At 35.0% G+C, this 12,540-nt stretch overlaps 1 protein-coding gene across 2 annotated transcripts; it reads left to right on the top strand.

Moving 5' to 3' along the window:
* The first annotated feature begins 7,378 nt into the window (after positions 1-7,378).
* On the top strand, positions 7,379-12,488 carry LOC107797121 (vacuolar protein sorting-associated protein 2 homolog 2). 2 transcript variants are annotated; one of them, XM_075250117.1, is made up of 11 exons: positions 7,379-7,684; positions 7,845-7,889; positions 9,341-9,375; positions 9,561-9,611; positions 10,694-10,798; positions 10,891-10,962; positions 11,189-11,260; positions 11,366-11,446; positions 11,537-11,572; positions 11,668-11,729; positions 12,225-12,488. In XM_075250117.1, the coding sequence occupies exons 1-11, from the start codon at positions 7,639-7,641 to the stop codon at positions 12,283-12,285; spliced, it is 666 nt and encodes a 221-aa protein (XP_075106218.1). In that variant the 5' UTR covers positions 7,379-7,638; the 3' UTR covers positions 12,286-12,488. The 2 variants fall into 2 exon arrangements, with proteins under 2 accessions (XP_075106218.1, XP_075106219.1); XM_075250118.1 differs by having other exon boundaries at positions 7,545-7,684; positions 7,826-7,889.
* Positions 12,489-12,540: the final 52 nt, after the last annotated feature.

The raw sequence follows: 12,540 nt of genomic DNA, 5'->3' as shown, positions 1-12,540 counted from the left end.
AGTGTATGTGTTTAACTATATAATCGATTGAAATGAGTTTTGATCGATTAATTAGTTTCCAGGGAAACTCTTTGTTTTTGACAGTACAACTTGAATCACCTGTTAATACTGTTTGATTCTGATCATTTGCTACTGAGTGTATGTGTTGTAATTCGCGTAGTCGATTCGATATATGTCGTCGATTAGTTTCAGTTTGGAATGGTAGTAATCTGACTTATGCTGTTTAATTTTGTTTACTGAGGCATTGTTTGAATCAGCTGAGAATTGATTATAACTATTTGTAGTTTGTTAGTTGAATCAAAGTCATCTAAGGATTGGTTATAGCTGCAGTTTTAATATAGATTTTAGAGTTTAGTTTGAATTGATTGCAGGCATGTTTACTCATTTTAGATCTTGGACAACATGTGCATTGTAGTTTTTAATGAATTAAAGTAGAATGGACAGCATGTGCTGTCAGGACATACTCATGCTGTCCATACTTGCTTAAATTAATAAAGGATAAACCTTTATAATAAGGAAAAGAGGGTTGTCAGGGGAATCTCATGGCGAATACTTTTCTTTTGAATCGTGAGTGGAAAAACAGAAAAGAGAACATGGGGGGTCAGTTTTAATGGGCTTGAACAGGCTGTGGAATGAAGTCATTTTTGGCTATAAAAAGGGAAGGGTTTTCAGAACTAAGGGGAGACACCAAAACAGAGAGAGAGTTTTTGACATAACATTTTGGGACACCAAGAGTTTTAAAAAACCAGAAAAAGACAGAACCCAAGAACTGAAGAAAAAGAACTAAAAACCAGAAAGAGAGAGCAGGTTTAGGACCAAAAAGAGATTTGGGAACAAAGAAAGAAGTTGAAAGCTTTTCTTTTCTTGCCTTTTGTTTTGAAATCAGCATTAACTGCCTCTTTCTATGCGAAACTTGGGTTTCTTGCTTTGAGTATCCAAAAACCAGAAACAGTTGTTCCATTGTCATTGCGGATACACCTATTTCCGTCTAGCCTCAACTGAGTCTCCGGAGTCTGTTTTGGCTCGGATTTTGAGTGCTATTTTCATTGAGTTTTATGCTGTTTCCATTCGCTGGTTGTATTTTGTTGGTGGTTACTGCTGTCACACCTCCTTTTTCCGCACCCAAAAGGGGGCAGGGGAGTTTTTTCCAATTAAAGGACAATCGAAACGGGATTGGTTATTTATTTCAGAGTCGCCACTTGGGAGATTTAGGTGTCCCAAGTCACCAATTTTAATCCCGAATCGAGGAAATGAATGACTCTATATTACAGTCTGCGTACCAGAAATCCGGATAAGGAATTCTGTTAACCCGGGAGAAGGTGTTAGGCATTCCCGAGTTCCGTGGTTCTAGCACGGTCGCTCAACTGTTATATTTGGCTTATTTATCTGATTTTAAATACAATATGAACTTATGTGCAAATTTTATCTTTCAACCGCTTTTATCATTTACTGTTATTTTTATCAAGAATTGCAACGTTATAAAATGTATCTCGAACCACGTTACAATCAATGTACCCGTGGTTGTCGACACACTTTGACTCCGTTGAGATTTGGATTTGGGTCACATCAATGTGCACCCGAGTTTAAGGAAATTAAATTATTAAAGGCGCGCCTAAAGCGACTAGCGTATTTATTTTGGGTAGGACCGTGGAATTTTACTAAACGGTCCATCCCGAAGTCTAAACAATTTTTAAAGTAAATATTTACTGAGGGCCCCGCAATTTGTATTTTATTTGGCGAGGCTCATCTCATTCTTATTTTTTAAAATGAATTTGCAACGTCATGGACACGCATCTCGAACCACGTCACAATCAATGTACCCGTGATTAGAAACACATTTCGACTCCGTTGAGAATTGGATTTGGGTCACATAAATGTGCACCCGAGTTTAAGAAGGTAAGATTTATTAAGGCGCGTCCTAAAGAGTCTAACGTATTGTTATTTTAGGAAGAGGCCGTGAAGGTTCATTAAACGGCCAAATCCAAAGTCTAGTCAATGGTTATGTATTTTATTGAGGGCCCCGACGATTTTGTGATTTATTTGGCGAGGCTCGTCTCATTTTTATTTTTTAAAGGATAAACCTATAGTGACTACATTTTTCTATTAAGTTCGTCTCTAAAATAAAAGAAAATCTCCTAATTATTTACATGCTAAAAACGCAACTTATTAGTTATTAAGTTACGGCTAATGTGAACGGAAAATTGCGATCGCGTTTGTACAAGGAAAAACTGCTTTCATTCTACATTCTATTATTTGCTAGAACATGAGATTAGATACACAATAATATCAAAACAGATTAACTATTCTTCGGTTAATTTAAACTAACATTATTAGATGAAGAAAGTATACATATGCAGCCTCATTACTCATTAATTAATCGACTACATTTTTATACAAAGAGAGGAAAATTAATATTCAAACACAGATCCAAACAAAAGAATTCAACAGGAACAGGAGCCTGATTAATATTTCATTTTTCGCTTCAAGCCAAGAGTGTACAAATGTGTACCTGGAAACGGCAGTACAAGAACAAAAGAAGTAGGAGTCAGCAACAGTAATAACGCGGCAACAGCAGGTTCAGCAACACCGCAAAACCAATAACAACCAGTAGAATAACCCAGCAACGGATTGAAAAATCAGCAGTGCCAAAATGCAATCACAATCAAAGCAGAGAAGAGAAAAGATACGAGATGCAGTAGCTTCGGATTTTTGAATAACACTCGAAGAAAAACAAACAGAATTGTTCGAGTGAAAGTTCAAATTGTCTTTCTCTTTTACTATCACAAACTCTCTCAAGTATCCAAGTATGTCAACTCTCCAAGTCTCTCTTAATAATATTCAATTTCTAAAAACTCTCCCAAAAATCCTCCCAAGGTTCAAGTTCTAGTCCCTTTAATGTCAAGAATAGTCCTCTATATATAGCAAGACAAGTCTTCCATTCCCAACCCCAAAATTATTCCCCCAATGGCATGCTTTGGCCCACTATTAAATGTCTTCTTTATTTTAAATTTTGTCCCCCATGCCTACATTAAATAACTAACACATTCCCAACCCATTACAATTTGTCCCCCATGCCTATATTAAAAAAGTACAAGATTCCTCCCCATTATAATTTGTCCCCCATGCCTATATTAAAAAAGTACAAGATTCCTCCCCATTATGTTTTGTCTTGTCCCCCATTATATTAAACAAATACCTCAAAAACCCCACCCCATTATATTTGTCCCCCATGCTTAACATAAAGAATCAAAATAATGTTCAATTACCAAACTACCCCTCCGACCTTATTGCAATTACAAATCTACCCCCGAATGCAATGCAATTTACCAAATTACCCCTCTGCTCTAAACAATCAATTAATCATAACTCAACCAAAATATAGTCAAGATGACCAATTTCTCAACAATCTTCAACAACAATTATATGAACACGATGAACAACACAACTCAAAATTAATGGAATGAATTAACCATATCGGGAACCAATCTTGGTTAATTTAGACCATCAATGGATGAACAAAGATACAACAATACCAACAACAATATGCATGATTCAAATTAAATCAACAAATCACAAACAAACATAAACTCACATTAGATCACTGGATTTAAGACATGGACTTCAAACAAAGATGAACATGAATTAAATCTATTTTTAGCAACAAACATGACAGATTCTAACGATTCAAACAACATTAATATTTTCTGGAAAATTCATAACAACATGACACAAATTGAAGAAATAATTAATTAAATTTCAATTTGAATCTAACAAACATTAAACTAACAAATATTCACTTAAACAACAATACAAACATGAAATAAACATGAAAAATAACTAATTAATCTTTCATTTGAAATCTGAAAAATTAATTTAACAAACAACACATGAACATGAACTAAAATTAATTCAAACGATAAACAAAACAAACATTTGCCGATTTTAGATTCGAAAATATCAAAACAAAATACGGACAAAATAAAACTCAAAAACTACTAACCAGACCGACACGAATATGTATGGACTGTTTTGATGAACCTCGACCAAAGCTCAACCAAACGACGATGAACGAACTTAAGAAGCAAATTGAAGTCGCGCCGAAGCAGCAGCAGCAACAGTTGTCGCGGCAGAAGTGATGAACGGAAGCAGCTAGTTCATTCATGAGGAAAATGAAGGCAGAAGAAGCAACGATGGAGACTGGCCATGGTGCTGCTCAAGCTCGAAGAAGACGAAGTGAGGCAGCTGTTCGTGCGTTCGGCTAGCCATGGAGTCAGCAGCGACGAGCTGCAGACATGGCATCCATGGGGTTTCAGAAACAAGGGCAGTAGCGAGAGACAAAAGCAGTAGCACGAGCTTGAAGCGGACACCGCAACAGCAGTTGGGTTCGTTCGAAGAAGGTCGATTTATAGGTAGCAGCTGCGACGAGAAAATAGCAGCAGTACGGAGGAGCTGGAGCAGTTGTTGGCTGCGTCAATGGGGGACGTTCGCGATGGTGAGGTCGAGGAAGAAGAAGGCAGAAGCGTCTGGTTAAGGGCAGCCATGGGAGGTCGTTTGGTGGTTCTTAGTTTTTGGAGAAGATGGAGCGTGGGGGCGGGTAGTTTTCTTTAGGTTTTAGGGTTTTTTGTTCTTTTTGTTTTTTCTTTTGTTTTGTTTTTTGAATGAAGAGGGGTGTTGGGTTAATGGGTTAATGGGGCAGATCGGGTCGACCCGTGTGAAGTGGACTGGGTCGTGGACAATTGTTTGGGCCTGGGGTTGAAAATTGAAGAAGTGGCCCAATCCGATTTTTATTTATATTTTTGTTATCTTTTCTTCTTTCATTTTCTAAAACTAAATTATGAAAATACTTAAATTATTATTAAGAACTAAATTAAGTTATAAAAGCGCAAATTAACTACCAATAACAATTAACGCACAATTAGGTAATAATTAAGCACAAAATTGTTCATTTGGACATTAAATGCTAAAAATGCAAAAGATGCCTATTTTTGTAATTTTAATTTTTGTAAAACTAATTTAATTACTAACAATTGTAGAATTAAATCCTACATGCAAAATGCGACATATTTTTGTATTTTTTATTAATTTAACAAATAAGCAAACACAGACAAATACAAATAATTATCCAAAAATAGCACAAAATCTCACAAAATTGCACACCAAGGAAAATCATTTTATTTTGCATTTTTTGGGAGTATTTCTCATATAGGGCAAAAATCACGTGCTTACAACTGCAGTGGCTGTTTGTGTTGCTGTTGTTGTCGCATACTTCATCTGTTGATCCTCCTCTTTTCCTTCTTGTGTCCAATATCCAGGTACACATTTGAATCTCACACTGATGTAACAGTAACAATGAGTACGAAATGAAAGACGCGAAGAATTTTCAATCATTTGGTGTTGTACCTATAGTCTTATAAAGTGTTAGTAGATTTGTGTAATTCTTTAGGTTGTAACTCAATAGGAAAATACATTAGGTAGATTGAACTTACTGAAACTTAATTTGTTCAATATTGTGATCTATAGTTATTTAGTTATATATATGATATGATTATGTAACCTGTGGAATGCACTAGTAGTTAGTATATCGATAACTAGGCTTCACCTTTAGTCGTATTTTGCGCATATAAGGCAGAATGTTTCCAACCTTGCCAAATGCAATATAGCTTTCAATCATTTGAGTTAACTCTATCAAAAAATCGGATTCCATTAGGCAGTTTATAGGACAATGTTCGAATCCCATTAATAACATCCTCTAGTAGTTAATTCCATTAATCTCATAAAAAATAAGTTAGTTTAAATTCAACTTGGAGAACGTTTAGCGTTAGTTTAGCATTTTATCAATCTTGTATGCAATTTTTTAATTAAATTAAAAGCATGTTCGCTCATGGAATAAGGCATGAAATAATTCCCCGTCTCACAAATAATTAATCTGATAAATTGCATGTAATTTAATTAGCGTATATTTTCTTTCTTTCATTTTTAGAGACAAACATAATAGAAAATGTAGTCACTGTAGGTTTATCCTTTCAAAAAAAAATGAGACGAGTCTCGCCAAATACAAAAAAATGCAAATTGCGGGGCCCTCAATAATTAGTCGTAATAAATATTTAGATTTCTTGAGATGGACTGTTTAGTGAACTTCACTGCTTTCCCTAAAGATAATTACGCGTTAGACTCTTTAGGCGCGATTTAATTAAATTACCTTCTTAAATTTGGGTGCGCATTTATGTGACCCAAATCCAAATCTCAACGGAGTTGGAATGTATTAACAACCACGGGCGCATTGATTGTGACGTGGTTCGAAATGCATTTTCACGACGTTGCAATTCCATAAAAAATAAATAATAATAATAATAATAATAATAAAGCGATTTAAACCTAATAAAAGCACACAATCTATAACATGTATTAAAAAAGCGGTTTTAACCTAATAAAAGCACACAATCTATAACATGTATTAAAAATCAGATATTTGGCCATTGTAACAATTTAAGCGACCGTGCTAGAACCACGGAATTCGGGGGTGCCTAACACCTTCCCTCGGGTCAACAGAATTCCTTACTTAGAATTTCTGGTTCGCAGACTTCATTTGGAAAGTCTAATATTTTCCTCGATTTGGGATTCAAGATAAACCAGTGACTTGGGACACCAAAAGCCAAACCTTTCCCAAGTGGCGACTCTGAATTAAATAAATAATCTCATTTCGAATATTGTCACTTAAATTGGAAAAACTCCCTCACGCATTTACCTTTCGGGGCGGGCGCGCAAAAAGGAGGTGTGACATATACTATATGTGAATTCTTCTCTTTTTTGTTTATCTCCAGTGAATTGTCTTCTCTTTTTTACATAACTCTAGATTGAGTTATCTTATCGGGTAAATCGATAACCGAAGCGATAATGATCGATAACTGATTAATCGATAGCCGATAACCGATATCTTATTGCTTCAGTTATCGGTTTATCATATTTGTAAACCGATAACCGATATGTTAAACCTATAATATTCGCAACCGAATCGATGCGACCGATGCTCACCCCTAACATAGGGACTTAGGGGAAGAGGGTGAGAGATTAGTATAAAAAAATATTTTCTACTATCTAATCAAATACTAAAAAATATTTTTCGGCAAAAGAATTTTATTCATCAACCAAACAAGAGAAAATAAGTGTTTTTCCTCGTAGCCAAACACACCCGGAGCGGACACGAATTTTCCTCGTACCCAAGCTCAAAACAATGTGTCAAACAACCAAAAGGACAATATTGTCTTTTGACCTTTTGTGAGGGCAAATATGAGAATGGTAGCTTGGTCATTTCAACCTGTACAACGGCTACTTATTTGCTGGCCGTTAGATAAAATCATAGTATTATGTGGGAAAAGAACAGAAGTCACTGCACGCTCCACTAGAAGTTCTGTAGGCGGCCGCTACCATTTGCCACTCTCTGCTCTTCTTCACTCTTTTCCTCTTTTACAGAAAAAAATCCAAAAAGGAAAAAGAAGAAAGAACACATTTTGATCGGCCATTTTCATGATTCAGGTCTTTTTCAACAAAAATTAGGGTTCTTTTCCCATTTCAAGAAAATTTTAGGGCTTCTTCCACTCTTTTTTTTTCCATCAGAATCATTAATTTTTGTCAAAGAAAATGGAGAAGTTGAACAACATTTTCAAGAAGAAGACTTCACCCAAAGGTAAGATCTTTCCCCCCTTTTTCTCTAATCCCATTTTCTCTATTAATTTTCCTTCAGCTTAGTATAGGGACTTTAGCTTGTTTCTTATCACATTTTTTTATGGTTTTATTCTTTGTTTTGAGTGATGATCTATGGTGAAAGTTTTGTAATTGATTAACAGAAGCACTAAGGACCAGCAAAAGGGAAATGGCTGTTGCTACCAGAGGTACCATTACTGTCTTGGGCTTCTATTTTCATTGAGTTTTGTTTTGATTAAAGACAACTTTTGACTTAATGAAATTTTGAAGGCATTTTTTTCAAATTTAGAAATAATGGATGCTGATTCCTGATTCCCGATCCCAATTGCACTGGCTGACTTTGATAGGGATGCCATTTGGTTAAATTCCTCTTGTTTTGATTTTAGATGTACTTCAAACACTATGCTCTTTACATTAGAACAGTCTAATTCTCCAATGTGTTGAGCAAGAGATGATTACTAGGAATAAATGTTCCAGCAAAAAGGAACAAAAGGATCACGCTTGCAGAAATTCTTATGTATTTTATATTGGGAAAGAGAAGTACTTAAGCATATTGAGGGTTGAGGGTAAACTCAAGCAATTTGATTGTAATGATGTAAGGTATTCAACAAAAGCAAAATCAAATAAGAATTGTTGTGCCTTTGCAATAAGAATAAAAAGGATGAGTGATCCTTCAGAATACGATAGTAAAAGAGGTGAGGGAGATATAATACTGGTTGAGAAGGTTCGTTAGTAAGTGGATAACCAAAATCATGTAATATCTGGTATTATAATTCTGTACGGCAATGGTGCTTCATAATATGATAGTATGATATATTAGGAAAATTGTCAAATTAGTTTTGGGGACTAAACCGTAGTTCAGGTGCATTGCAAATGATAGGCAAGCTCAATATAATTTACTCTAACAATCTAATCTGCTTTGCTTGGACAATCATTGGCAGAGTTGGAAGAATTGCTATATTGGCTAAAAGCTAGATGTACTTATTTCCTTTGCAAGTGACTAAGCGTCTCAACTCAACTACCTATAAGTTTTATTGATCTCTTTTCATTATTACAGTTGAAAACCATCAGTAGTTGGTTTTCAACAGAAATAAGCAAGGCGGTGGACAAGCCAAAAGCATTAATACTGTTGAAAATAAACTGTGTCGAAGATGTCTGTCTCATGTTTGGGTGTCGTTCTTATTTTTGACTAAAACCATCAGGGTCAGCTATTTTGCTAAATGAGTAAACAAATTGCATATTTGAGGTTTTATATTTTGGACTGTTGATAAAGATTTGGGATATGATCATTGTTATGCTATTCTAGTAAATTGCGTGTCATTGTCATTTGCATAAGCAAGGAGTTGGATAACACCAAAAGCTTTAAACAGTGTTTGGAAAAAATTATCCTTGTTGAGGATGTGTCATAGTTGGATGTCATTCATACTTTTTACTTAGCCGTTATCAGCTTATTTTGGTAAACAAGAAGATAACTTTGTATGTTATCTTTTGTGTTGTTATAGAGCGCTGGAATATGATAATTGGTGTGCAAGTTTAGTATATTTCACTTCATTTTTCACTTTGTATTGTCTTTCTCATTCTTTATTTGGTTCTTTTGTACTTTCATCGGTTCATTTCTTTGTTCATGTTTAACTTTTAGGCATTGAGCGGGAGATTTCATCTTTACAAATGGAGGTAAGTTACTAGAAAAATGTTCATAGACATGATGCAAGTGTTGTTTGTTCAGTTAGTTCAGAGTATTCTTGCCAATTTATGGTCAATTATGTTCTGAGTATTCTTACAGTACCCAATCTTTTTCTTCTGTGTTAGTTATATTCTTATTTATTAACTTATGTAATTCTTATTTTACCATCTTGTAGGAGAAAAAGTTAGTTGCAGAGATCAAGAAAACAGCCAAAACAGGAAACGAGGCAAGTGTTTGTTCATTAAACTTATTTTTTGTTACTAACACCACACTTGGAATCGCGATCATATTGATACTGGTTTCCATGGGTGCTTATTTGCACTAGAAACTGCATGCTTTTTGCAGCCTCTTATTTCTTTTGGTATAATGTGTGGTGTTATTCTGATCAAAAGCACATCAACCTGATTCTACCTGGCTAGTTAATGTGAATTTACCTAATCATCCCAAGCATACAAGAGTTAGATATAAGAGTTCTATTATTTATCACATTATATTTGAACAGTTTAAGATAACTAAAACACTGATTAGACTAGAGTTAATTTGTATGTACATAGTCTTGAGTCATTCTCAGCTTGCATAAATCATCCTTCTAAAGTACTCATGCATAAACATCTTGTCACAACCTTAGAGAAAGATATTATTTGACAGGAAAGTATCAGAATTTGAAAGACATATATATGGTTTATGTCTGCAATTGAATTGAACCGAGTCAAATACCCAAGGTATTGACTTGATTAGAGCTTGAGCTAGAGTTCGAGCTCAACAAAAGTTTAACTGACTAGAGCCTGACAATTGTTTAACTAATTTCAAATTCTTAAGGTTCATTCTCACACCAGCAAATAATCCACAGAATTTGTATACGTGTACGAATCCTATATAAATTTTAAAAAATACTTGTATGAGGGTGTGAGCCATGTTAGCTAGCTTTCTCTACCCGAGCATCTCCTTTTCATATTCAAGATCAAAATTTATTTGAGCCCTTTTTTTAATTTTTTTTTCTATTCGAGCTCAATAAGATTTTAAGTTTGAATCAAGACTAATTAAATTCGAGGTGTAGTTATTCATTTAGGAGTTGATTCAGTTGCAGCTTTTGTGGTAACATGAATGTTATACTATGTGATTCAAGTAGTTCTTTTTATGTAGCATGCTCAACCGCTGTGGAATTATCTTGTCAAACTCTTTGATGTCAAATGAATGGCATTTTTTTAAGAAGGGATGAGCAAATAACTCATTCATCCGACGTAATCTGTACATCAGCCATTTCTTTCTCCTCAAAGTAAATCTTGCTCATGCATTTTGACTTGTCAGGCCGCCACTAAAATTCTAGCTCGTCAACTTGTGCGACTGCGGCAACAAATTGTAAATTTGCAAGGTAGTCGTGCTCAGATTAGGGGTGTAGCAACTCATACACAGGTGAAATCTTTTCTCCAGATAACTATTGTTTATGACCAAGCAATTGAAAATTTTTGGTGGATCTTATACATGGCTTCCTTTCTCTTCTGTAGGCACTGTATGCTAGCACCTCTATGTCTACTGGAATGAAAGGTGCAACTAAAGCGATGACTGCCATGAACAAGGTACTGATTATTTGCTGGTAGTGAGTTTCTTTTCCTCTTTTCTTCTTAAATCATTCGAACATATTAAAATGAAATACAAAACATATGAAAGTGAAAGATTTGTCACCTACATCTTTTCTCCTCCATTTTGTTTGCCGTTGTGCTATCATTTAGGTTCTGTGCTCCACAAGCTAATCAAGGTGTAATTCCATCTAATTGGTTTGTTCTTTGTGTGTTAACTTCTCAGCAAATGGCACCTGCAAAACAAGTTAAAGTGATCAGAGAATTCCAGAAGCAGTCATCACAGTTGGACATGACAGTAAGCACATTCATCAATGCAGTTTCTTCAAGGCAACTAAGCAAAATATTTTAGCTTGGTGAAGTTCAGCCTATGCATACTGATAAAAATATCTGATTTTTTCAGATTGAGATGATGTCAGAGTCCATTGATGAAACTTTGGATAAAGATGAAGCTGAAGAAGAAACTGAGGAGCTTACAAACCAGGTTCAATACTCATTTTTCATCATGCAGTTTATCTGTTTCCTAATTGTATTTTTCTGGTCAACTTTTCTAATTTGGATTTTCATTTGTTAGGTGCTGGACGAGATTGGTGTTGACATTGCATCGCAGGTAGATTGTTGATTAAGGATAGTTGAGCCATCAGTTGTTTTTCTCATCTTTAGTTTGCAAGCTGGTTTATTCATTATTGTTTTCTATTTTGGCAGCTATCTTCAGCTCCAAAAGGTCGAATTGCATCGAAGAAAGTTGAAAATGTTGCTCCCCCTAGGTACGTCGAAACTGTTTTTATATCATGTCAGACATGTATTATCTGATATACTTAAGTTGGATTGTGTGTCTACATGTGTCAAGCTACATTTGTTGTGCATTTCCGTATCAATACTGATAGAGCCAATTCTCAACTATATAGGCATAGTATTCTTCTTGATATGTTCCCTTCTGTTCTCTAATTGTACTCCCGCTGCGTCTGATCATGATGATTATTTACTGCTTTGACCAAGTGCTGACTATGAACATTGTATTGATGCATGTACCAATCTAGAATTTCTAAAAGTTCGTTTTAGTTCTTCCTTCTATAATATGTTTTTGGTGGTCAGAACAATCAGAAAATAATATATTCTTTTGGAACATGAAGTTTATACAGATGGCTTCTTATCTTCTCCTTTTCAAATACTTTGTTATGTTCTTGCTGTTTGATTTTGTGGCAATACGAGATGAATTCTAGCTACTTAGAATACCTAACAATTCTTCTGTTTTAATGCAGTTCTGACTCTGCGGACATTGAGGAACTTGAGAAGAGGTTGGCCTCTCTTCGACGAATTTGAGGAAGAACGTGCATATTGGACAGCTTCTTACATTGATCCCCTTTCTTCTTGTATAAATTCTCTTTAGCATAAACATATAGTATGTACTAAATTGTATTTCTCTGACTATTGTTCTCTAGCACTAAACATCAACATTTATGAATTAATATCTAGAGGTATAAATGCTGTAAGAATGATAATGGATATGTTTTTGGTTTCATAAATCCTTCTTCACGTAGTTTTGTAATTCAGCATTCATCAATTTCATTTCTCAGT

The sequence above is a fragment of the Nicotiana tabacum genome, chromosome 3 (assembly GCF_000715075.1).
Source record: "Nicotiana tabacum cultivar K326 chromosome 3, ASM71507v2, whole genome shotgun sequence".
NCBI classification, from domain to species: domain Eukaryota; kingdom Viridiplantae; phylum Streptophyta; class Magnoliopsida; order Solanales; family Solanaceae; genus Nicotiana; species Nicotiana tabacum.
This window is presented reverse-complemented; position numbering and strand designations above follow the sequence as displayed.